Source organism: Hirundo rustica, chromosome 1, assembly GCF_015227805.2.
Source record: "Hirundo rustica isolate bHirRus1 chromosome 1, bHirRus1.pri.v3, whole genome shotgun sequence".
NCBI lineage: Eukaryota > Metazoa > Chordata > Aves > Passeriformes > Hirundinidae > Hirundo > Hirundo rustica.
In genome coordinates, this window is record NC_053450.1 from 90,100,464 (window position 1) to 90,128,232 (window position 27,769).

General features: G+C 39.8%; 1 protein-coding gene and 1 long non-coding RNA gene across 5 annotated transcripts in view; one reads left to right on the top strand and one right to left on the bottom strand.

Moving 5' to 3' along the window:
* LOC120758749 (uncharacterized) overlaps positions 1-27,769 on the bottom strand; it is a 38,550-nt gene that overhangs the window by 2,915 nt on the left and 7,866 nt on the right. The gene's annotated exons all lie outside the window — the stretch shown is intronic.
* PHACTR1 (phosphatase and actin regulator 1) overlaps positions 20,993-27,769 on the top strand; it is a 305,882-nt gene continuing 299,105 nt past the window's right edge. For 2 of the 4 annotated variants that reach the window (XM_040077353.1, XM_058421584.1), the window contains exons 1-2: positions 21,795-21,904; positions 23,123-23,240. In XM_040077353.1, coding sequence (XP_039933287.1) covers positions 23,180-23,240 — 61 coding nt within the window. In that variant the 5' untranslated portion in view covers positions 21,795-21,904; positions 23,123-23,179. Of the gene's footprint in view, positions 21,047-21,794; positions 21,905-22,045; positions 22,164-23,122; positions 23,241-27,769 lie in introns of those variants that run through there. The other 2 variants (XM_058421581.1, XM_058421579.1) reach the window with 2 other exon arrangements.

Below are 27,769 nucleotides of genomic sequence, written 5' to 3' on the forward strand. Positions count from 1 at the left end.
TCCTTTCCTTTCCTTTCCTTTCCTTTCCTTTCCTTTTTCTCCAAGGTGTCAAGGGGACAGGGGGATATAAATTCCCTTCAACAGCTGACCTTCTGTTGACAACCCACTTGACTTTACAGCATATTACTTGTGGATCCTTTGCATAGTCACTGGAGTTGTTTTGATCTCAGCATTCAAACTGACCAAGGATGCTCCAGCAGCTTGTCTGGAGCCCAGAAATAGGCTCTCCACAGCTGAGAATTCAGGTTATATTGCAAACTGACCTGAGAGTGTTTATCAGTGGGTAGCTTGTGTTTATTAAGTATTTCAGGCTTTGTCTGTGCCTTCTAATTAAATCAGGCCAACATAATCATGCAATCAACATCACAAAAATCGGGTCAACGTACACTATTCATAAATTATCGCAAAGCATCTGTCACATGCTTAATCTGCTTTTTAAAGTGGGGTGCTGCCTTTGCTTAAGTCTGTGTCTCAAGCTACTGCTTTAGCCCCGTGGTTTGACAGTGTGTGATGGGAAGGCAAAATTACTTATGTTTGTATGTACAATATGCAGTGTAGAAGCAGCTGACTCATTATCAAGCAGGATCTCTAAACAAGTTGTTTTAATGTTGGAACTGAAAAACTAGGATTCACAGTAGCAGCACTTCACATTTTTAAAGATTAAGCAGAGGTGGGGATTAAGGAATTGCTCACTCTTTGGTCTGCAGTTGTCTTGTAGCCTTTTAGGACATAGAATTTTCCATGTTGCTGTACTTAGTACATGTGCCCCCTTCTCTCAAAGTAAACAGTACAATTTCCCTCTTTACTTTGTCTTCTGCAGCCATGATAAAGATGAAGTGCTGGGGGAAACTGCTCTATGTTGCATGCACTGTTAAGATGGAGGAAGATGTAAAAACAACGTGTTTGACAACCTTTTGCCTATGTATCTGTATGAGCTACCAAAACCTTGGGGGCAGACAACTATAGAATATAGAACACCAGTTCTTTCTCCTCCCATGTCAAGTGATGATATAGGATAGCAAATAAAGCCTTCACTCCAGCCTCAAACTCATGTGCTAATGTGTGGCTCTTGGAACAACTGCAGGAAGGGGGTAATAACTGAGAAGATCATTGTTGCAACCAACACTTTTGGCAATGCCTCTTGTTCTAGGCAGTCTAGCTCAGGCTGATCAGATATTGGAGAGTACTGCATTTCATCAACTATCCTGGTCAGGCCTTCATCACAAACATCTGATCCAGCACCCTTAATAATTAGCCAAGAAAGCATCAGATCACACCAATTTATCTTTTGCATACCTCCATGAGTATAAATTGAGAGTTGATTTTATTTAAGGGTGTGGTTTTAGGATTCTTCTTGTGCCAGTGTTTGGCATCCCAAACCTGTCTAACAATAGTGGTCCTGTCCTTTCTGGTGAATGGCACTATCACTTTAACTTCGTATCACCTTCGTTGTCCAAGCCCGATTCCCCTGAGGACATACATCACTGCTCTATAATGAAACAGGATCAAGCAAAATGTTACCAGAACTGGGAATTGCTGTGCTCACAGCAATGTTTCTTGTACTCAAATAATATTCTGCCTTAACAGTGGAAAAAACAGGCAGCCAGCTTCTGTAAGGGCTGTGACAATGGACCTGTCAGTCACCTCAACATTTTTATCCTGATAAAATGGGTTTGTTCAAATCTTCTAGGGACTTCTTTCACTGCAGTTGCATATATTTCCATAGTGATTCTCAGATAAGTGCATGCCAATAGCCACTTCTGTGAACAGATGTTGACAGAAGTATCAACAGAAGTATCAGAGGTACGTGAACAACGATGTCTTTTTGCATACACAGAGAGAAATGCATAATCTAGTAGTATGCTGGAAATTTGTTAGTTCTGCCTTCCAACATGTCTATCAAGCCACTGCATGCTAATCAGCCTTTGCAGAAGTATTGATGCTTCTCAGTAATATCAAGTAAGAATCTAGAATAAGAAAGAGAGAACCAGGAGGGGTGTGCTACAGTAATATTGTTAATAGAGACAATGTATGCATATTTGATGGCATCTTATTAAAGAAAAGCAGCATTCAATTTAAAATGCTGTATTTGTCAAACAGTGCAGTGATTGAACGTGTTCTTAGCTGTTACTATAACAATAATGTAGCGAATATTGAAATAACTACCTAAAACTCCAGTTAGTATAGGCTGTTATAATAATAAATGTAAATGAATCCACTTGGCTCTCTCAATCTCCCTTGCATGTTATCAAGATGGTGTTATCAAGATGAAGCCTATGAAACAGAGACGTTTAGTAGAAAGGATAATAGAATGGAGAAGAGAACAGGATTTAAATAAGGTCTCAGCATACTTCCTGCAGTAAAAATACTTGTTATCTAAAAATTAGTGATAACCTACTTTGCAGATGATAGAAGCAAAGAAGGGATTTATATGTTTCCAGATGTTAATACATATTTTCAGGCCAAAATGAAATTATGCAGCATGTAGCCCAAACTCAGAATCAGGGAAGTGAAATGCATTTAATTCTCTCTGTTTCTGTTCCTCCTCTGTTATTCTGAAGCAAGTAAAGAGTGCTATTCAGTTTCTATAACTAAATCTGAGGTGCCCTTAGACTATGAGTTTTTTTGAGGTTTCTATTGTGACTAATATGAAATCTAGCCACTTTTATTTTTATTTCTCATTACTGTTTGTTGTTGTTGTTGTTTTAAGGTTGGCCATATCTAGCATTCTCTGAACTTCTTTGTTTCATCAGAGTATGCAATACTGGAAATTTTGTTTCTCCTCTTTTAATACTTGCTTTTGTTTTTGATTTGTCAACAAAAAATCAAATTTTTCATTCCTAGAAACAGTTTAGTAGCACTTTCTTCTTATTTTTAACATGGCAAATTATTTGAAGCAGACCCTTGCTCATCTGGAACTCTTTTATTTCTGACAGGAAGCAGAAGACTTGATAAGAGCATGCTAAAAAAGAAGCAGAAGGGCAAAAAGAAGAGGCAGGGAAAATTAGAAATTCAGTTGTCAGGTCCAGAAGTCCTGTCCTGAAGATTAATTTAGTTAATCCAACCATATATTGAGAGTTGGCCAGCAGAGGAAACCTTTTGCTAGTGGCTGTAAGGTATATTCTTTTAATGTTAAAATGGCTTTCCATATGACACTCTGCATACCTGTCCGAATTTTTGTTACAATTTGCCATTTTGGTATTTTGATCCCAAACTGGAATTTTGGGGGTGAGAAGGAAGGAGGCATACCCAGTCACACAGAATTCTCAGGCATAAAATCCCATTCTTCTTTTTTTCCCCCTTTTACTAAAAATGATAGGACCCATTTACAAATACGCTTGGTGTATATGAACAACAAATTTTCCTAGATGTCACAGCTAAAGAAGAAAAGTAGAGTAAATTGTTGCCTCACTAGAGTGTATCTGCCCCTACTTCACTGTGGGTCTGGCTAATAATTAGATATTTGTGAGAGCCTATACTTGAAATAGTCTGTGGTTTCCCTTGCAGTTCTCTACATGGAAATCTCTTGCATTTCCTACTTGCAGACAGAGAGTGTTAAAGTGGTTCTTTATTATGGGCATTTTTTATGATACAGATACATATTGTTGTCCACAAATCTTACTAGAAGCCACAATTCACATAAAGTTTATCAACCTAATTGTTTCACATCATGCCTTCCTATTTCAGAAAATTTCACCAAGAGTAATTTCTATCACTCTTTGTGCAAGAATTTCTCACTGGCTGAAATTTTTATCTTAGTGACTTTGACCTCTTTCAGAGATGCAAGATTCCCTTGACACTACTGTAGAAATGTCACTACTAACATTAAATTCCAGTTCATGTTCCTCTTTCTAACTACTTGGGGTTTCAAGCCTCTTCCTGTAAATGAAAACAGTAAGATTGAAATTGGCCATGGAGATTTTGAAAAATTTTCCTTTAACATGATTGTTCGTATTGGTTGTTACCATTTATTATAATACCTGAACAAACCTTGAATACCTTGATTTTCTTTAGTTCTTGCTGTGGATTGCCCCTTCAGTACAATGATGACAAGCTTTGACAGCATTTATGAGCTTTTAGTTGGCACAGTTACCAAAAAAAAAAAAAAAAAAAAAGAAATATTTGAGCTCTTGTAATTATATAGGTGCTAACTCAATAATTGTTGAGAATATTATACTGTGAACTGGCTTGTTTGTGAAATACCTAGCAATAACTATGGCATAGGCTTAAAGCAGAGTCCCAAAAATTAACTTAGTGACCATCTCTGTTGCTGCCATTAGGTTACTTAACCATAGTGATTCTGTTCTATAATACAATGCTTGTTTTACCAGGTTTTACAGGACTGACTATCATACTCAACACCCAGTACAGTGATGGATAGGTGTGCTAGGTTGTTTAGCAAAACCATAGCAAAACATTCAGACTAATGATGTAAGGTTTTAGATCTTGAAGTTTATAGAGTTGCAACACCTTCCTCTGCCAGGGCTCTTGTAAATATTCTGTATTTTAATATATTCAAAGTGCAGCAGTCTGCATCCTCACAGGCACTCAGTTAACTTTACTTTCTGAGTTTCATTTACATGTTTTGAGTATCAATTCAGATTATTTAGTAGCTTTTCTTTTTAGAAGAAATTTTCTATATTTTCTTTATAATCCAGTCTTTATAGAAGAGATTTGGTAAATAGAGTTGTATCTAGAGGGCTATTTATCTGATCCAACCACATATTAGATGAAGCAAGTTGCATTAAGAGATGGCAAAATAAGCACCCGAGTCTCCATAATAAAAGAAATAGCTAGAGGGAAAACATGATAAACTACAGAGGAAAAGCTGCATGAAGGAGACCTTGAGCCTTTGGCCATAAACATAGTCTGACTTTATCAAGGATTCAGGAGAATCACAAGGACAGTGACTTACCTGTAAATTTCTCATCCCTGTTGTTTCTGGTTAGCTTCTTCAGTAATTATGTTCTGCTAAGCAGAGGACTTAACAGTCAAGAATAGAGCTAAAGTCATCTTAAGGCTTGTTGAAGATGCTAAAACAGGAAATGGTTACTTTGTAGTACAGTGAATCTGAGCTGGCTGATGTCAGGGAGTGATATTTAGTAGATTCTACTAAAAGTATGTGTGTAGCTATTCATTAAAAAGCAGGGGTTCAGAAATCTGGTCTCTGGAACTATTTCTCCAGTGAACCTTTTTTTTTTTTTTTTTTTTTTTTTTTCTTTTAATAAAAATAAAGTCACTTTTTGGCAGGGTTCTCTATAACCAATTGACAAGTCTATTTAAGTCTGCTTCCCAAAGGTTTTTTTTTTTTTTGTATCCTCTTTGTCACCAGCTAATCAACAGTGAAAAGTATCAGTTGCTGAAGCACGTGGTTTGACCAGCACTGGACTCACTGGGCACTGATTACTAAAAGAGAATTTAGTTGGTAAAGCTTCAAGAATCAGCTGAAACATGGTTTTGAGTGTTGTTAGAACCACTTCCACATGCTAGCCTATGAATCAAAGGAGACACAATTACTATGTCTTTAACTGTGTTTTTAAAAAATATACCCTTAGGTTTTTACCACGTGTTGTGCTTAGTAACAGTGAGAAAATAACAACCTGATTAAAACGATAGTCTTTTATGCTCTATTTATTGGTGGGGTTTAACCAAGCATCTAAAAGCTCCATGTATGATTTTAGGTCTCCATGCACACAGGAAAGAAGTGATCCTGACACAGAGCTGACAATTGAATGTAAGAGGCAAAAGGTAAAAATGAGAAAGGAGGAAGCACTGACAGCATCGCATAGAGGGGTTTTTTTTGTTTGTTACGATTAGTGCTAAAGTAGACATCTGTTTGTTTGTTTAAGAAAGCAAAAGAAAGTTTTGTAATGATGGATGAAAAACAGAACAATGAGGTAACTGAAGGGGCAGATTGGTGAAAGTGGAAAACTTTATCTTGCAGTGCAATAGTGGAAGAAGTGGTATGTTTGAAGGAAATAAACTAGTCAAGCATCCATTTTTCTAAGTACCATCCTAGGCTCATCCTGGTTCTGCAGAAGAGTGGAAGTAGGTATGACTGAAGTGAGTGTTGCAATGAATAAGAGTTCTGCAGAAGTTTGTAAAGGTCTCATCAAATTGCCACTCCACCCTATGCATCTTCCTGCTCAAGCCTGGGACTATTAAAGAATTCCCTGTAACAAAAATAAATAGCCTATTACAATGCAAGTGGTGCTTTAGACTAGGTAAATACTTCCTGGTTCTTAACATGATATTTAAGACTGTAATTCCCATCTCACATTTTATAATTTAGGTATTAATCTTTGACTCATCCCTGACATTCTCCTTTACACCTACAAGTACTTTGGTGTACAGTATGTTTTGGAATTTAACAAAATTAGATATACTGCACTTTGCCAGAGAATGACTAGAGATAAAGTACTTTTTTCCAAAGCTAGCCAAGTTAAAAAAACCCCTTCTGCAGCCTTAGCAAGACCATGTGTGTCAGGGCAGCTATTGCACCCTAACACAGAGGGTTTACATCCATTGGAGAGGAATAAACAGTTCAGACAGGAGAAACATTTTTAACTTATCACTAAATTTTCTTTTAATAGCTTTCTTGTGTGTGCACCTCTGTGTATGTATGTATCTTCTCCCTGTAGAAGTTTTATGCTACAAGTATTTCAGATAGGAACAGTTCTGCTTTATCTATTTCGTGGGTGAGCTCTCTGTACTTCAGGATCTCTCCCAGTATTTCCTAGCCTTACTTAGTTACCTGTAAGACATAGATCAGACAAAGAAATGTCTCACTACTGTTTTTCTTTCCCAAATTAATTCTGTATTTGCTAGTGGAAATCCAAGAAATTTAGATGCTGTACAGGACATCAACAGCATCTCGTTTGGGAGCCAGATGCTGACATTGGCTTCCTCCAATGTGCTGCTGCTAACCCATGCTGTAAAAGCAGAGGTGGATGTGTGGCAGAGATCAAGACTTCGAACACATTGTCCTACCTGTAATTTGGGTTCCATTCTGTGTGCTGGAGCCAGACAGCTGTGTCCTGGAGGAAATAGTTCTGTGCAGTTTATGCTGCTGGCCTTTAGATTGATGGGGTTTTTTTTGCTTGTTTTTTTCCCTTATAATCATCACAAGTTAGTGTCCTGAATCTCAAGTTGTTGGGTCTTTGTGCATGAAGGAACAACAGAAACTGAAAAATTGCAGAAAGGCTGAAATGTAAAAATATTAATCTCAGAAGAGCACTGACAATGAAGTCTTGAGAAGGGGGTGAAAGATGGTGTGGATTTACCTTACCAAAGTGTACGGAGCACTTAGGTATTGTGCTAGTGAGTCGAAACAATGGCTAGACACAGAAAGACTGCCCTGTGGTCCCATTAATGGTAATGGTCTGACTTTTTGTCATGCTCTCTGTTATTATCCTGTTTGTTTCCATAAGTAAGCTCTTTCTCTATCAGCTTTTGCTACTGATTTCAATGAGAAAATATTTAGATGGTAAATTCTTTCAGGCAGGGATTATTTCTTCATCGCCTGCAACAGCGGGACTCTTGAGTCATGACTGCAGACATTAGGGACTCAGGCAAATTATGAGGAAGAATGGTAATGGAATAGCACAAATTGTAAATTATTTATTTCCTGAAGATTGTTTAAAGCAGATGTACACAACGCTTAGTTGAATCTCTCAGCAAAATCCAGATCTGCAATGAATAGAGGAATGAAATGCAGCTGGGATAGAGCTGTCCCTTCTAACCACAGCAGAAGGAATGCATTCAGTTCATTACATCCTGGGTATATGATCTTCTCAGTCCCAGGTCATGACTGGGCTCCTTCTCCCATCCAGCTCTAGGTTTAGACAGGGCAGAGTTTCACAGCATAGCAGACTGCTGGGCAGGGAGGGAGCCTGTAAAACAGCAGTGGCTACAGAACTCTTTGCCAGACCTGTTTCTGTTGTTTGCTTTGCCAAGCAGCTGCTGCCAGGGAGTTTCAATTCCTTCCAGAAGCAGCAGTTGCTGCCCCTCTAATTCCTCCAGAAGCAGTGGAGACACAAGTTCAGCTTCTGTGGTGGAAGAAAACCCAGTGCCCATAGGGCTTTTGGCTGCCACTTTTGGGAGCAGCAGCATTTGCTGTTGCCTCACAAGGGGGCAACACAAGCCACTCTCTTTCACTAGCCAAGTTTTAGCTTTTAACAGGCTCAGAGTATTTATTAGTCACTCCAATCTGAACAAACATTTCTCTGGTTACTCTTGAATAAATAATCTTTTTCTAAAGGGGAAGGGTGGACCTTTCCACTGTGATTGCCTGTCCTCTTTCAGTCCTATCTTGTCCCTTTGGAGTCCAATGCTGAATCTTGGACTCACCACTTCTTCTACCATTCATCTCCATTTGGTGAATGTGATTTAAAAGGACAAATCTATGTGGTAGTGACAGACATCCTCAGAGAGAGAAGATGACAAAAGGTCTATGACTAAATGGGAATTTATTTATTACAGAAACACATATGAACTGTAAGAGTAAAAAAGTCATGGATATGAAAATGGAAGGACACCTAATTGGAATAGTAATTGCAAAAGTCCTTTCATGCACCTAGGGAGGAATAACCCCATGCATCAGTACAGGTTAAGGATTGTTCTACTGGAAAGCAGCTCTGCAGAGAAGGATCTGGAGGTCCTGGTGGACAACAAGCTGTCCATGAGACAGCAGTGTGTCCTTGTGGCCAAGAAAACCATTGGTATCCTGGGATACATTAGGAAGAGCATTGCCAGCAGTCAGGTGATCCTCCCACCCTACTCAGCCCTCGTGAGGCCACATCTGGAGTGCTGTGTCCAGTTCTGGGCTCCTCAGGAGAAGAAAGTCATGAAACCCCTGGAGTGAATCCAGTGGAGAGCTATGAAGATGTTTAGGGGACTGGAGCACCTCTTCTATGAAGAAATGCTGAGAGAACTGGGTCCTGTTTATCTGGGAGAAGAGATTACTCTAGATAGAAACATGAGAAGTTTCACTTCAATATGAGAAAAAAAACCTCTTTACTTTGAAGGTGACAGAGCACTGGAACAGAATTCTCAGAGCAGATGTTGAATCTCCTTCTCTGGAGATATTCAATACCCACCTGGACATGATCCTGTGCAATCTGCTCTAGGCAAATCTGCTCCAGCCAGGAGTTTGGACCAGATTTTGTGACACAAGTAGGTTTTTCTTTTTGTACCAATAATGACAATATATGGCTTTGTCACAATTCTCTAGAGGACTGTGAAATCCAGTGGATTATTACTTAGTGAAAAATCTTTGCAGAAGACAGACAGGGCTTGGATAGCAGAGTGCTTGAGGGGCTAGACAAATAGTTATTTTAGGCATCTCAAATGTATTTCTTCATTATGAAGACAGCGATCAACCATGCTCTTCAAATGTTCTCACATTTCAGAGTCTCATGGTGGCTTCCTAGTCACCTACAGAGGACTGTAATTCTCCCTTTGGCGAAGAAACTGAATACATTATTTCTACGTGACACATTCTAGTTAGACCATCTTCCTCAATTATTCATGATATGCATCAAAGGAAAAAAGGGGAGAAATATTACAATTTGCAGCAGAACAATTGGGAGATTTTAAGAAAATAAATTCTAATCATAAGGGTCTTGTAACACTAGAAAGACCTGCCAGGGAGGTTGTGCTGTCTTTCAAGGGAAGATTTAAACTGTAGGTTAGAGAAATACCAGTGAAGAATGAGCTTGGTGAAGTTATTTCTGCTGTGGTGCACAAGAATTAGAGAATTTCTCCTTCTGCCTTGCATTTCTGTGAACCTGGGGTTTTGTTGTTGTTTGCTGTGTTTGCTGCGAGTTTATTGATCTATCCCACTATATTCTTTCCCATTTAAACTGCAATTCTGCATTAAGTATTGCCTTCAAAGACCTTTTCCTTTTTCAGTAATCTTTTTCCTGAAGAGCACACTACATCTCTCTTATTAAACACACACTATCTGTATGTTCCAGTCCTCACTTCCTCAGGCTTTTAAAGTTGTTTCCAGTAAATTGTGTTTTCTCATAGGCTCCAGGCATTGAGAGAAAAATTACAGCCTAGAAGCAAAAGTTTGCATAACTAAAAAAATGTTAATGTCTCCCAAAATGCGGTATTCACATGGGGCTTGCAGAAGATGGGCATAAAACCCAGACTGATTTCAGTAGTGCCAGCATTTGCCTAGAGGAGCCCATCATACAAATTAGAGATCCAGCATTTGCCTAGAGGAGCCCATCATACACATTAGAGACGTTATATGCTATAGATGCTGTTCAACTAGTCCCTTTTATTAGGGATGCTTTGATTCAGTTATATATCATATCCTATTTTCATGTGAAACCATGTAAAGAGCATTTTTACAAGGGTATGTAGTTCTAGGACAAGGGGGGATGGCTTTAAATCAAAAGAGGGTGGGTGTAGACATGATAGTAGGAAGAAATACCATGCTTTTAGAGTGGTGAAGGTCGCCCAGAGAAGCTGTGTATGCTCCATCCCTGGAAGTGTTCAAGGACACACTGGATGGGACTTTGAACACCCTGGTCTACAAGAAGGTGTCCCTCCCATGGCAGGGGTGTTGGAAATAGGTATCTTTAAGGTCCCTTCCAGCCCAAACCGTACGAGGATTGATTCTCCCTTATCTCTACAGCCAGAAAACTCATTTTCACTTGTTACAAGACTCGCTGAAGCCTCCCTGTGAGTTGCAGATGTTGAACCACCATGAAGAAGATTCTCGCTATGACTTCATTTCTGTGGACTCTTAATAAAAGAAGTGAGGAATGGAAGACAGGATTACTCTGAAGTAACCTCTGGAGTAATTATTGTTTGTTGGCCATTGACTATGTACAGAGGTCAGGGAGAGTAGCTTCCCAGCGAAGTATCTCCTCAGGTGTGAGAAACTGGAGCAGGAGAAGGAATGATTGATGGTGGCTCAATTCAAACTGCACTTGTCTCCCTGGTCAAGTCCTGATAAGAAATTTATTGTCGGAAAGTTGTTCATAGAACTCTGTGACAAAGTGTGTTTCTTACATAGTTCACAGGCAGAAGCCCTTTTTATCCTAATACTAGAACATCCTGAATACCAAATCCTTGCCACAGCTGGTGAATTTCAGTTTAGAATCTGTTTCAAAATAGAGATTAGTTTTATCTGTGCATTACACAGCTTGGACTGGACTTCTTATATTCCTGTACCTACACAGGTGAAAAATACAAGCCAAATAAGAAATACATGGGAAAACCCATATCACAGGGTTACAGGCAGGGTTTTATAGCACGCTGTAATATTCACTCCATATAGCAATTGTTTTCTCCTTTCTCTAGATTCCATCCCATTCCTTTTTGGCACATTGCTACTTCTACCTACCCACCACTTTTTGTTACAGATAGAAAACTAAAGTTAAAAGGAATTGACCATGCCTTTGCAAGGTCCAATCCCTGAAATATTGTCTAAGCGGCTCCTTTACTGGAAAAGTTTCTAGTCAGACCATCTAATTGAACCATGTTAGGAGGGTACAGGTATTTGTCAATGGTACACCTGCCAAAGGACTAGCACAAGGAATGTGAAAGAGGAAGTACTGTCTGGCTTTAGTCACCAATGTAATACTGCTGTGCCCACTTACCTCCTCTGCAGAAGTTGTTGCCTTTGCACATTCTTTTTGACGGAGCTGGAGTTGTTTATACTGGAGAAATGGAGGCTTGAGGACACCTTATTTCTCTCTACAACTGCCTGAAAAGAGGTTGTAGCAAGGTGTGTGTCAGCCTCTTCTCCCAGGAATATAGCAACAGGAGAAGAAATGGCCTTAAGCTCAACCAGGGGAGGTTCAGGTTGGACATCAGGAAAAATTTCTTCACTAAAATGGTGGTAAAGCATTGGAAGAGATTGTCCAGGGAGGTGGTAGAGTCACTATCCCTGGAGGCGTTCAAGAAACGTCTGGACAGTGCTATGGTTTAGTTGGAGTGGTGGTGTCCAGTCAAAGGTCGGACTTAATGATCTTGGAGGTCTTTTCCAACCTCAATGATTCTGTAATTCCAAAAGAAATACTGTAAAAAGCATTATCCTAAGTAAATTGGTACTTTTCACTTTCTTCTTCAGGCTGGGCATCTCTAAGAGGCATAGAATTCTGCATAACTTTTAATGTTTTCCCTAAATCTACTACTTTCTATAAAGCTATGCAGCCCAGACTGGAGGTGATACCTTCCTTGACAAATGCTGATTGTTGCAAGACCTCTTGCTTGCAGAACACTATGATAAAGGATATAAGAACTCAGGCAAGAGCGGAGCTACCCTACCTCTTGAGTTTAACAAAGTGAATCCCTTTCCACACTTGAAATCACTACTTGAGATACCTGGGAGACATTCTGATAACCTGGGAGTTTCTGTTATTGTTGTAACAATGGCAGACACAGTGTATTAGCACACAATAACTCTCTTCTTGCCTGACTCATTTATCCAAGTATTTATAAATTTATGTGGATCTATATGTTTACACATTTCAAAAAATAGCTTTATATATTTCTTTAAAGCTGGCCCACTTGAAACTGAGAGATGGGTGTTTGTGCATCTGACTCTTTCAAAGGAGGTAACAGAATGAAGTTATTACCTAAATCCTTGCATTTAATAATGGTTTTACTGTGTGGTGCTCAGCACTGAAACAGGTATAGATAAAAGCAGTTAGGAATAGGGAAGTCAGATGATCTGGACAACCAAATAACTGTAAGCATGTTCTCTGTTACAGAACGGAGAACTGTTCATAACGCAGAGCTGTAAGCAATGAATATATCCCTCCCTTCTGAAAAGGAGATTAAAGAAATCCATATTATTTCTATATTTTCACTTTTTATTTTAATATTTTAAGCCCTGAGTTCAAGCTGACTTTAAGTAACTTCTAAAGTTATAAAGGGCTAGGCAGAGGGAGGATTTCCAGAGACCGCCTCATAACTTTAAAAGCTATTTCTATGACAGGGATTGGAGCCTGCAAAAATATTAAACACTGTCACTTTTTCTGGTTTGATAATCAGTGCTTGATTTCTCCTCTCCCTCCTTCTTTTCCAAAGACATTTTAAGTTTCAATACTGGGCATTCTAAGACTACAAATATGACTGTTCAGACAAGATATTTTTGGCCTTTGCTAATTTCCACAATTGTTTTTTTCAAAATCAATATTTTTTTAATTGGTCACTTGAGGTTTTTTCAGTGACGTCGAACCTCTGATGCATGTCACTTCAAAAGCATTTTCCAAACATTGTAGGCGTCATGGAGCAATTTTAGCATAAAAAGAAGAGTATAACTAGAGATGGCGGGGGAGCAAATTACATTTTGTATATATAGTATTAAATGCTTCCATTAGTTGCCATAGGGATGGGCAGAAGTTGGTCTGAAATGACAGCTTTTCTGATGCTTGATGTGTTTAAAAGGAAAACACTGGGAGGAGGGGGTTTTATTGTTATTATTGCCCTGGGATACTTTTATAGGGGAGGGGGAAATATTAAAGTCATATTTCTCAAAAAAGATGCTTGGTGTCTACATTAACAGACCAGGCATCACCTTCACCTCTGCAGAGACACCGACCTCTACAAAACATGCATCTTTGTAGCTGCAGGGCTGTAATTCCACAGCTGCTCAGAGATTCTCATTTCCTTTTGTTGTGCAACACAGCAGCTATAACCCCTCCTCCTGAGCAGTATCTGTAAAACTGCTGCAATAGAACCCATCCCGAAATTACTGCTGTGCACAGTCCAGTTACAACAGGACAGATGTGATACCTGCTTGTCACACCAGGCCTTCTGATTTTCTCACTCTAACATCCACTTGGCTCAGCTACTGGAAATCAACTGAAAGCAAGCTCTGGATTTAAAGTTATGATTTGAACTTCCACGTGATTTTGTCAAAAAGCTCAGAGGTGTGAGTCACATATCACAGCGTGTGTTTTAAGACTGCAGCCATCCGATGTTAGAGCTGTCGTTCATGCCAAGCATGACCAGAAGTAGGATGCCAGTTGTGCAGTTAGCTGGCATTCAGGTCTCTGGAAATTTTGTGTGGATGGTATGTGTACCATTCAAGGGGCACTTGCTAGCTTTGCTAACTGAAAAATGTAAACACTTTAGAAATTACTACTATACAATATGCAGATAAGAGTCAAACAAGAACTTAAATAATACAACTTTGTGTTTCAGAAGGTAGTCCATAAGAGAATCTGCTTCATAAGGATTGAAACTGAGGCAGCATACTTACTGACTATAATCTAAGTTCACTTTCCATAGATTTTTAGTCAGTTTTTAAAGAAGCACCATGAAATTATTTTTTTTAATCTGACTTCTACATTGTGCCACAAGTACCTTTTTTCTTCATTCTCCCGAGGGCAATGTTTTATTAATATAACTCATCACCCCGTGGAGCACTGAGCAACCACTGAATGTTATTTGAGAAGACCACTCAGATGGTGAAATGTCATTAGTCAGGGCTGTTGTTTGTACTCTGCCTGACACACACTTGTGTTACTTCATGGGGATACACCTCAGTGATGTGGTTCTAGTGTCTGTAATAATTAGTAGAACTGTTTAGTTATTAGTAATTAGAAGAAATGTTTAGTTATTCTTTGCAACTGGGTTGACTGAAAACAAGTGCAACCAACATGAAAAGAGGAATTATTTTAACAGAACACCAGATTGGAGATCATTTCTAAAACACTACAGGCAAGGACAGTCTAGTGTTCTGTTAAAAGAGCCGCTCTTTTGTCAAGCTGAAGAAGCCAGAGAAGAAGATCTGCATTAGCCCTTCCATAATGCAATGCAAGTTTGGTATTAGTCCTTCAAATTCCTGCTGAAGGTGGAAAGAAGGATTGCTCAAAGGCAAGAAGAAATTCTTTAAAATCACGAACAACACGAAGTTTTAAGTACTCTCCTGAGCCTGCCGTGTATGGTGAAGGAGGAGGAGGATGTGGGCAGAAAGGCATGTCTGAAGAGACAGGAGAACTTGTGTAGCCCCCATCATGCTAATGGAACATGTAGCTGCAATACATATTCTTCTTTTGTGCCATACTTTTGATGTCAGACAGAAGTAACTTGACAGCACTACAGTTTCACTATAATTAGAAAGAAAGAATTAAGTTACTCTGGCTTGTTATCTCACTTGTCATTTTTGACCTTGCCTAGACCTGCATTATGCCATATCAAGTTCTTCAAAAAAGCATGAAGAACACAGCAATATGTAGTTGCATATACTTACATGTATAAAATACTCAACTTGTGCACATTAAAAAATTGCATCCAAACTAAGTTTGGTACTGGTAAGCTTTGGAATAAGTTTAATTGTGAGGTACAGAAATATTTGTCCAGGAGTTCTCAAGATACCTGGACATTTTTTTTTCAGTTACATTCACCTGCTTCATTACAATTCCTGTAAATATTCCCATTGTGAAAGATACAGCTCCTCAGTAGCTCCAGAGTAACATAAGGTAGGAAACACAAGACACGTGGCTATTTTTCCTGATGCTTTCATTGTTGATCTGTCTTACCAGGGAGTTTAATCTTAAAAACTATAGACCAAACCATAAGAGAAAATGATGCAATTTTTGGAGGATAACAGAGTATAAAAATGGGAAAGGAGGTTGGGAGCACCCCACATAAGAGGGACACAGACCTGCTGGAGCAAGTTCAGAGCAAGCTACAAAGATGCTGAGAGGGCTGGAGCACCTATCCTATGAAGACAGGCTGGGACAGTTGGGGTTGTTCAGCCTGGACAAAAGAAGGTTCCATGGAGACCTCTGAACATTCCAGTACCTAAAGGGGGCCTGCAGTAGAGACGGAGAGGGACTTTTTTACAGGGGCATGTAGTGAGAGGGGGAATTGGCTTTCAACTTAAAGAGGAGAGGTTTACATTAGATATTGGGAAGAAAATCTTTACTGTGAGAGTGATGAGGCACTGGATGTGGATGACCTGTCTCTGGAAATGTTCAAAGCCAGGTTGGATGCAGCTCTGAGCAATCTGATTTATTGGAAGGTGCCCTGCCCATGGCAGGGGGCTTGGAACTAAATGATCTTTAAGGCCCCTTCCAACAAAACCATTCTATGATTTTACAGTAAATTATTCAGAGACTGGCATTGATATGTATTATTTATCTATGTATGCACAGTGCCCTTTGAATATTAAATCAAATCGTGTTACTTGAGAACTACACCTTGTAGATTCATTAATACTTCATTGTTATGACTTTGCCTTACATAAAGGCAGTTGGAAAAAAATTATTGGATTTTGTTCTTTCCAAAATACAAGTCTCAAATTTTTATTGAATGTAATCATGTTACTGTATTTTTGTCCAGGTGATCAGTTACTTTGGAATTGTTTATGACTTTTAAACCACTAACAAACTAAAACCAGGCTTATGAACGATCTGCTTCAGTGCAATTCAGTGCAATTTCTCAAATGCTATTAGGAGACTGTAAGCATGCAGTTGTTTCTAGTTTCCCAGTGTTAGCTTTCCCTTTCTTCCAAGGAAGGTTAAGACTAAGACAGTACGTGTATTAGTGCAAAATAAAGGCATGTCCTCTTACATAATTGGCCAGTCACACTATCTTGTGCAGGGGGATAGCTCAAGCTTTGGTGACTGCTCAGTCCCAGAAGGACGGATGATTTTATCGTCTTTGTTTCCAGTAGCCAATTTAGATCCTTTTAAAGTTCCTTTGCCAGAACTCCTTGGAAGTGAGCAGGAAATCAAAAGCAATGCCTCCACCTTCTTAACTGTGGCATGCTGGTGGGGCAGTAAAGGCAGGCTTACACGCATCATCTATTTTACTAGTTTCCTCCACTTTCCTTGCCACAGATAGCTCTGTGTTTCATTACTTCCACAAAGTCACCCGTGGGAGAGAACTAGAGAAAGTTCTTTTTCTTCCATTCCAGTGTAGTTTGCTATAGGAAAAAAATAATCCGGTCATGTAATTGAGGAAAATTATGAAAGTCTATTAAAGCAGAAGAATTTCTGCCTGTATAAGGACTAGAGGATGAGGCTTTAACATACGCGCTCTCCTAAATTCTCTCTTCTCTGTTTATCATATAATTATGACTTCAGCTTCTCCTCCCTCAAATGAAGGCGTATCAACCTGCCATACATCATCTTAGAATAGACTTTTACTATGCAGGATAGCTAACCTTTGTTCTCAATGACAGCACTTTAAAGATTTTCTCAGCTTTCAACTTCTTGAACTTCGTGTTCATGAAGCATGATGGTGGAGCTGCCTCCTTTCAAGCTCATCTCTTCTGCATTGGAATCCATGCAGTTCTTGCTCTGGACGTAAATAACAAGAATGTGACCCTGGTGCTAAGAAAGCACTACCCAAACCTTCTACTGATCTCAAGGGCCAGAGCTACTTTTATATTCTCTTTAATGTTTCTGGATATTGATAACTTTTATGGCAGAAGCATTAAAAGTAAATACTGTGTTACTGGAAGTACCTTCTGGATATCTCTCTTCAAATTCCTATGTGATTTCAGCCTAAGGATCCTAAAATGGAGTTGTACAAAATTCGTAGAAACTTCTGAAAGCATCAATGTTAGTCTCTATCCCTATAAAGAATCTGTAAACCTCATTTGAATATTTTTGTCTTTTGCTGTTTGTTATGTGCGTAATAGCTGTCTTGCATTACAAATAAGAAATAGAGAACATATTTGTGTCCTAATTTTGGTAGCAATCCTCTCTTTTTAACATACCCAAGTAAAAGACTAATAATTATACTTTTTTAAAAAGCCCATTCTTTATAGCTTAGGGGCTTAAACTTTTATATTCTTCTTTTATTCTGAATGTATCCCTCAGGAAACAACTCTCTGTAATAATCACCTTGCCTACACTTCTTCAGTCACACATTACATTCTCTCTCCCACTTTCTTTCAGGTTAATATTAGTGTTTGTCAGCAGCAGACTCTTTTTTCAAGGCTCTGAGTCATTACAGTAACAGTTATGTTCTCAACAGAGTTCAGAGTAGGAAAAAAACCTCAGCCCAATGCCTACATGTAGCTGAATGTTAGAGAACCAGAAGGCTACTCACTCCTTTCTCACTCCTTTTAAATGCCAAGCGTTCAATTATGTTCCTCTGGAGATTTGGGAGAGTTTTTTGTTGGCTTTCTTTTTTTATTTTGGGAAAAAGTTAAATGTGATGTAGTAGGTTACTAAAGCTCATGATGGGGAATTTTGGCTTCAGATTTTTCCTAAGTGTGACAGTCTTTTTCCAAGTATTTCTTTAGCAGAGTTCGATTGGTTGGTACTATGGTCAGGCTCACAAAGTATTCCGTCTCTGTCTAGTCCTATATAGGACTAACCTGTGTATGTTACAAAATCACTTCACCCATTATCCTAAACAGGGATCTGTGCTGATAAGAGGTCCAGTCAATAGCAGAGGTTTTGCAAGTTTGGCTTCAGGCCTCAACAGAGCACAGGAAAAAGAAAGAGCTAGAGAGTACAGTTTCTGGTTCTGGCTACTGCTGTCCTTCCCTGTCCCATCCCCTGAGATGCTTTGCTGTTCTTTGGAAACCGAGTCAGAGCACACATCTCAATGGACTGTGCTTTAGCACAAGAGCTGTGCAGAACTTTCCTACTGAGCCTCAGGGATATGTGAAGCCTGATCTGGGGATCATGCTTAAAACAGATCTGTTTCACCCACACATTTCTCTAGACATGTAGGCTTTCCAACTGAACTGGATGTACTGAATTTCTTTTTCTGAGGGTTGAGCTCTTCCTGGACTGTGGGTCAAATCTGAGCCCACACTACCATCCTAGAGATTTTCTAATCAGGCAGACAAGGATTTCCCTCATGGTGATGAATGCTACAGAAGCATATAAATATATAGGCACTGTTACCTTTCTTGTTGCTAAGTGCTCCCTAGTCAGAAAGATCTCCTAGCAGTTGTCAGAAATGCTGCACTATAATTTAAAATAAACTGTAAATCCCTGAGATGGATGAAAGTATCAAGATGGATGACCTTGCAATGGTCAGTAGAGAGCTGTTGGTGATTTCAATGACTTCGTGTGCCAGTCATGGTTGAAGATGACAATGCATATTGAAAGGGACATAGCAAAGAGGATCAGGAGGATACAGCAAAGGCTAAAGGATGGGTGCTATTAAACATTCTCCAGCCTGCAAGCCTGTAGTTTTTTCAGTTGCCTTCTGACTGAGAGATTGTGTCCTGAGAAAAAAAGTAAAAGTATTCCATATTGCTTGCAAACAGGCAGATATAATCCTTGGAGTGAGTGATGTTTCTGTCTTCCATTTTCCTTCTGAATCTCTGTGCTGCCAGCCTTTCTTCTTTTTCCTGGTTTTATGTTAAAGAAAGCCAGCTGGGTTGAACAGGCCACTGGCCCCTGTTCCATAAGATAATGGATCCAATTATTATCAGAGGCCAGCTTGGAGGGGCAGCTCCATAGCTATAAAGCTATTGTTCAGTAACCACCATGGCAAATACAAACCCTCTAAAATTCAAATATGGAGGCACTAGCAACTCTCCAAAATGCAAAGAAATCAGCTTGCAGTGTTCTTGCTGACTGCTTTTGCTTTAATTTGTGCTTAGGAATGAAAATGCTTGTCACATCTCTGAAAACAGGAACACAGTTTAGTAAATCAGATCTACCACTAAGGTGGCACAGTGAGACACCTACTCAAACCAGCTATATTTAGTGGAGTGCCAGTGTAGGAACAGCCATACCAGACCTGGAGTCCATGTAGCTTCTCCTTATCTTTTATGCTGTCTGGGTACCCTGGAAAAGAATATAAGAAGTCTCAGGAATGGGAATTCATGTAGTAATATCTTCATGGGGATTTTTACTTTCTATCCTGCTCTATAAAAGTCCCTGTCTGAGGGTTTATTAATCTTCTTGGGTTTCTTCTTAAAAACAAACAAACAAAAAAATCCTATGCTACATGATATAGAGTTTTTTGATACTGAAAAGGAAATCCAAATCTGTGAGAACCCCCAGTTTCAAGCACCAGTAATGTTTGGTGGCAATGGATTTCAGAAGGTACTTATTTCTGACCTTTTGAGCAAAACATCTGCAAAAATGGGAAGATTAAGTCTGGCTGCTTATTGACACTTCTGTTGACCAGCACTTCTGATTTTAAATTTATCAAAGGATCATTTTATCACCGCCTTCTTCAATTTCTTACTCACTTCCAAAAAGGCTTTGGGGAACTTCTCAAAGACCTGCTGGAAAAACCAGAGCCCTGATCCTCTTAAGAGAGATGCCCATGCAACTTAATAGCATGGCCCTTCTTAGCCTCTAGTGCCTGGCTTGATCAGGATTTCAAACTATGTGCAGCTTCAGTAATGCTAAACTAGATCAACTGGAAGCCACAAAGAAATAACTGCTACATTTCAGTTTATTCAAGCTCACTTTTAAACTTTTAAAAGGCAAATTATAATTGAAAAGATCTCGGTAGAAACATATTCTGCTTTCACGGTCTGTGGATATGCATGTTTAAGCTATCATGCCAGGACACTGTGCTCTTTGATTTATATTTTTACTGATGCTTTGACTGAGTAGTTTGTTACCATGTGCTGCTAAATGAAGGAAAAATCAAAAACTGCATCAGACAACCACTCTGTATTTCATTCTAGAAAATAGCTGGCAATTATAATTACTCACCATGTTTCTGGCTCAGAATAAAAGTGGCATTGCACAAAAAAGCCACACTGAACATTCATCGTGATTAGAAAATGCTCCATACCTTGGAATACAGTGGAGACATAAGAATAATTTTAAATGCAAATTAAATTGTGGGGGTAGCAAAGAGAACAGATAAAAGACAGTAAAACAAAGCCTTTCACTTTCCTCAAATTAGCAGGCTAATGTAGTATAAAAAAAAAAGCAGTTCTACTCAGATCTGTGCTAAGAGCTTTCATTTCATCATAATATAAAACAGCAGATCCGTCACCTTTCTCTATTCAGTACTCTTGATTTCGAGGTTGAAGTGAAAATTAGAAGCTGTTCTTTCTGGCTCACAGACTGGGTTGCATTTGCTTAGTCTTACTCCATGACAGTAGGATGGAAAGAGGTCAGTAACACTGGTAAGTACTTCTGCATCTGATTTCATTTATTTATTTTTTAAATCTTTCAGTGCTTTGGCTTTTTGTCAATGTGCATTTCCTAAAAAAGCTACGTTGTATATTTTGTAAAAGACTGTATCTTAAGCAGAAATGCAACGATTCCTTGAGAATGCTTATATCAGATGCTAGAGCTCCTTCAAGAATTAATTAATTACTTGAAGTAGGAATTCTGTAATAGGAAAGGTTTCTCAATATTATATGTATTTCATATCATCACTAGAACATTTTGTGTGTTGCTTTTTCTGTCTGCCTTGTCCAACAAGCAATACCAGATAAGAAATTAATCTCTACTCAAGATGTTACTTGCATTATATTCATAGCAAAAAAATCTCATTACCCTTATAGTAAAGGAAGAAGTAAGCAGGTATTTTACTTAGCAAAAGCAAATTATTAGATAAAACACAGTTATGATTAAATTTAACCATTATGAAACATTAAAAATATCTCAGAATATGAGATGCAACAAGGAAGATCCCAGTGTAAAGTAAATTCTTAAGGAAACTTGATACAGATTTTTTTTTTTTTTCCTTGGGAAAGTTTTTATCAAATCAAAACCAGGGGCTTAATTTTTTAGTACGAAGGGCGAGGGGGAGTGGGGGAGATGAACGTAGTGTCACCTCCTGTTGCTAAGTAACAACATCTCCTGGCCATTTTTATCTGATAAAGGAAGTCCAGTTGACGTTATTCATTATTCATCAGAGTTCCAATCAAACAATCAAAATTGTTTGCTTACACTGGGGACATTTAGTAAGATCAAAGAAACCCTCCTTGCAACTACCGGAGCTTACACCACTGCCAGACAGCCCTTGATACTCGGCAGTAAGTATCATTTCTGGTTTGGGAGTGCTACAGTAAAGTGAATTGCTGTGGGACATAAAAGTTTTCTCATCAAGACAGACTTCTGAATTTTAAAAGGACTGCATGCTGATTGAGGAGAACTGAATCAAAGGAAAAAGACAAAGCTTTGGAAACCTGGTTTCCTGATTTTTCACAGCAAAATTAAAGGAATTACTTGAAGCAGAAGTTGGACTCCCTACTCCAAACCTTTTTGTTAGGTTTGCATGGAAAAGGACTAGAGGTATTTTATTCAGTCTGTCTTAAAATACTCATTGTTCAGAGTTGTTTGCATGCTTATGATTATATGCTGTGGTGAACTGTGCTGTGGGTGAGAGAAAGGGATTGTGTGTTTTCTGCAAATCTTGTTTCTTCTATGTGAGCTTTCAAGAGTATAATAAAATACAGAAGGTAGTAATGAAGCTAGAGAAGGGTCACAGTATCATTCCAGGAACCCTACATGAGCATGGGCAAACATAAATCAGTGTACATCTTGGAAAGTTGTAATCTAGGATCTCAGCAGATCTGAGACTCAAAAGAATGCCAAAAATATGAACCTTAGCTACAAAACAGTGCTAGGAGTATCCTAGCATTCATTTCTTAATGATTGCTCTTACCACATATTTTAAAACTGACGGTGGAATGTTCCGTTGCTACTTCTGGCCAGCAAGAGGAGAGAGGGAAGGCAGGGTTGGCTTCTGGTCCATTTAGGTGGAGTGAAATATCCAGAATATTATCTTCCTTTCTAGTGCAGTGTTTTGGCATAAGTGGCAAGAATACATTCTTTAATGTAGTGTGTTGTAGTAGTGCCTACTCGGAGACTCTGGCTGTGAATCTGGCTAAAGGATGTCCCTGTCCTAAGCCTTTCTGATTTTATTTTTAAGAGCAAATGTAACAGGCAGATGAATCCATGTATGTGTCTTAAGCAATGGAGACTGTGACTAGAATACAGATGATTGTACTAGGAAGATACTATGAATCTTGCTAATACTGCAGTAGCACTTTTCTTTTTTGTCTTTAGACAAAGGTTTGAATCAAACATTCTAAAATAGAAAAGGATGCTTATGAAGTTCTATGAATACTGACTTGAAAATTCTTTGACCCTAATATGCCAGATGAAGTACTTTAGTGACTTCCTACACAGTTCTTTCCACAAAGAAACCCACCAGCTTTTTTCTCTGACACCTCTGTAATCTTTCCTAGGAATCTGACTGATCGTTCATACAGGAGTGTTGTACACAAACACAAAGCACCTTCAAAATGGACTACTTTTTGGATGTTGAGTCTGCTCACAGACTGTTTTACAGTCAAGGAGCCCAAGGTAAGAAACTCTGGCACTGACTCATAAAATGACAAGTTTAACTGTACAGTTAAAATGTATAGGGCCAGATAGGGGCCAGTGACCAACATCAGTGTTGAAAGGGTACAGGGTAAGGCCTTCAAAATGCATGGGCTTTAAAAGGTACTACAGGAAGAGTAATGGTGGGGTTGGTCTACCCTCTCAGAGGATAAGGAAGAACTGTGAGAACTGTTGGGTGCTCTGCAGGAGCAAAAAGAGCTGTCATGATCCAGGTTCTGGTGTGGCAGAACCCAAATGGACAGGACAGAGGAGACAGCAATGGCCCCCAGCTTGCTGAGTAAGCCTGTGGTGTCCTTTCCCTTCCTCCTTTTGCTCCTCAGTGCTATCAGGATCATAAGGTGATGTTATTCGGGAAAATCTGGTTTGGGAAAGCCCTGAGGCAGTTGCCCACACAGTTTGCAAACAGCAGCTCCCACTGGCCTGCATCATCCCCTGTGAAATGCTGGCCCCCACAGAGCAGCAGCAAGGGTGACAGGGGAAGGGTAACCAAGATCCCCTGCTTTAATGCAGTTGAGACTTGTTCATGATATAGATGATACTTTTGGTAAAATCAGTTCACATTTCTCTCACCACCTCTGTATTTGGAGAAAACTTGCAATTTCAGAGAGAAGGGTGGTTATTTTGTTTCCTTAAACTTTAAGCACCATATTAAATTCAAGAAAATTTTAAGAGCCAAGTTGCTCTATCAGACATTTTGGTTTCTAATACTGCCTGTTTTTTGAAAATGCGGTCCATTTTTCTTCCACTATTAATTTCATTGGTTCCTAATCAAATGCAAAGTCTGGACAACAGAGTTTGGCTTTCCCTCTGGTGGCCATTCTCCCAGGGCAAGATGTAATCCACCCATGGAATGCCACCATCCCAGGATACATGGGGAGCAGTACCACCTCTGACCTTTGCCTCAGCTGAGGTGCTGCTGCCTAACACATGATGTGTTGCTTAGCTGCTGCCTCAGTTTCTCTGATACATTTTCATCTGTACCAGTTGCAGAAAGCCTTTCCTGTCACAACATAGCTTCCTGCATTGAACAAGAGAAGCAAATACTAAGCACCACAAAATCCGGGTAAAAAACAGCTGAGGGCAATGACTGATTTTGATGTTTTTTTTCCTCGGTCTCTAAAATGCAACAAACACCTGGGCATTGCTACAGAAGTAATACTGAAATATGTTCTTCAATCCTCTGAGCAGAGAGGTTGGACTAGATGACCTCCTGTGATTCCTTCTAACTATAACCATTCTGTGATATATCTATGGGAACAAACCATTTCTATTCCACAGAAACTAAAATTTAAGAATATACATCTCACTGCTTTAGAAACTATAGCAAATTATCAACAGTATCCCAATGCCCCGTGCATTGCAACACACAGAGGCAACTGCGGAAGAAAGGATATGTGTTCATGCAATGAAAGTCTATTACAGTCATGTGCACAAGGTGACTAGCAAGGGTTGTGCAGGTCACCTTCACTGTAACTATTTCCAAGTAGGCAAGATTGAAAAAACATTATCTTACCCATACTTGGAGAAATTATATTGTTAGCACATATAGAAATGCTTGTACTGATCAGTTATTGAATCCAAAACAAGGAGAAAATTCCATTATGCAGAACTGTATTCCTTGATACAAATGTCATCAGCAGGGGACTGACCTCTAGATCTGTCATGTGGACTTTTATCCCTTGGCCAAAACAAATAGGAACTAGCACTTAGATTTGGAGATTTTTTTTGTTCCCCTGCTTGTGAATGTTTTATGAAAGTCACCAATTACGTGCTTCCCCTGTGCACCAGAATGTCCCAGACCCTAACTATCTCCACAACTAGAATATTGATGGAAAAGCCATGCTGCGCTTAGGCTCTGTCCCCTTCCACTTTTCACCTTTCTCATTGCTCTTTTTACTGCATTTTCCACAGCTCCTGCCCTTTGCATCTCTTACCTCTACATGCTTGAGGTGAGGCCTCTTCCCCAAACTCTAGTAACCTCCCCCCTCTTCATATTTATGTGCTTGAGGTCAGCTGCGCTCCAGCAAGCTGAGTGCCAGCAGGGAAATTGCTCTGAGCACAGAAGAGACAATGCTTCTGCTTTACATTCTCAAATGCTGCAACACAGCAGCCCCCTGGCAACAGGAGAGGTGCTTGAAGGGAAGAAAGGATGAACAACTGCAGTGGCAATAGGATGTGAGATGAAATGTGGCCTGTGGAGATAGAAGTTTCAGGAGGCTTTCACTGAGCCTCTTTGAGGTGCCACAGATGGCTTCAGCAGGCTGAACAATTAGCCTCTGGAAGAATTATAATCATCAAGCTTTTCTGCAGCAAATGCCTTTATCACTATCTTTAGCTCCAGATTCCTAAATATCCCCTTCCTCTCAGCTGCTTTACCCCTAGCACAGAACAAGGAATTCAAACATATTGAGCGTGCATTCATGCTGCCCATACAGCTCTGCTAACTCCTATTGCCCTTGTACCTTATACCAAATTTTAAGGCTGCCTTCCAAAAAAACAAGCACTTCTGTATGAGATAGTGGCATGATATCTCCAAATCTTTCCAGTGTTTTCACATTAATGACATGATAATGTTACAAATGGCAGCTGTAAAGCACTCATTCTCATTTGTAGCCAGTCCTTGTGGCTGGAAGAGAAGGAAAGGAATAGGACTGCAAAATGTTGGGAAAGAGCTATGATGTCATTGACAACCGATTACATTAAATTCAACCTGGCTTGGGGTCTTGTGTAGTTGCATGTGTGATACCCTGACCTCAACAAATAGACTGAGACAGGGTTTGATCCTCCATCAACTAACCCAACAGTTCTCTACCCCTTGCTGCCTGCACCAACACCCACACCTTGTCCCTACTCCTGCAGAAAGATGCAAATTGCCTTTGCTGTTTTAGGGTAGGAGAAGAGAGGTGTTACTTTTTGAGCTGCCACCTCTCCCATCCTCTCCTCCGCAGGAGCAGCCATCACCTCACTTCCATGGGCTGAGCACAGATCAGAGAAATGCTTGCCCATTCTCTCTATCTGCTGTTCAAACAGCTGTTCCCTGTTTCCTTCAAGGAAAGTGAAGTAGGAGGAATGGAAAAGTCACAAAAGCTGGATCTGGCAGTAGGATTAGCTAGATTTAGAAAACTTGGTAAATGAAGCCAGCTGGCTGTAGTCTTCAAACACGAGCCAGAAATATCCTAAGCTCTGCAGCCCTCCTGACTGTCTCTTCTGTACTACATGTTGGAATCTAGGAGCTAGTGGGATGTCTTAGCCAAGTGTGTAATGCCTGGTGACGCATCTGCAAATCAGAAACAGGAAAGAAAGGACTGCGATCACTTGGATCCAACCTCTTGCCCTTGGAAAGCCTGAATCTGAAATTTAAGCATGAAGCTGGACTTTCATTTTCAAAAAAGCCTTCTCCCTCTGAAGTGTCTGGAAAATACTAGTTATTCTTGGCTGCAAATGTATTCTAAATACAAATCTATTATGGCTTTCAGCTGCAAGGGCTGAAAGTATATAATGTGGCTTGCAATAGGATTTAGCTCATTTAGCTCTTAGGCGACCTCAGTGAAGATGTTTCCTAAGAGTTCTAACTAGCTTGGCATATGTCAGAAAAAAAGTAATTTTAAAAGCAGGGTTCAACTAATCTTAGACATCTTCCTTGGGTTAATCTAAGTCTTGCCTCTATACTGATCATGAAAGCCTAGACAGTGAACTTGAAGTTCTATATGAAAGTTATGCTTTGGAGCATGCAAAGAAAGACCTCACATTTGACAGAGCTGAGCAGGCAGGCATTGAGGAGCAGCAGAAGTGAGCAGCTCCATAAGCGAAAGTAAACCCAGAGTCACTAAAACAGGCAGAGGCAGCAGCCTCACCTATGAGAGGTAAAGCACAGCAGCACATGAGCCAAGCAGATCTGGTAACAGTCACCAGGCTTAGTCAGGAGTCCAGACCATCAGACAAGTCCACAGATGACGAGGCAGGTATGAGACTAAGCAGGACATGAAGTCAGCAGTCTGGATGTGGATCAGTGAGGAATGTAGCCAGCCACAGGTACAGCTGCAGCCTTGCTCAGCAAATGGGCAGTGGTCACAGTAGAAGTGTAACTCCAAAATCAGGGAGAAAGCAGCTGTTGAGGCTTCTTGCTTTTTTCTCAAAGAGCTCCAAAGCTGGTCAGGGCCTCTTAAACCATTCTCTCCAACAACTGTACCATGTCAAAGAGCCTGCCTTGAGCACAGCCAACTAAACTCTGCACAGGGAGCGCACACAGAGCTCTTGCTATCTGGCTTTCGCCTAGGCTTCATCAGGATTAAGAGCTGAGGAACCCATCCCTCCCACAGTATACAAGGGAGTTGAGCACCTGGATGAAGTCTGAGAGGAAAATAATTCCTCCCCAGTACATTGCAAGTGAAGGCTTTAGGTACCACTGTAAAAGGGGATTTGCCCATCACAGACAGCACTTTTCTGCAGCCATGATCTGATGGAACGTGGCGCGAGACTCACCCTCTCTT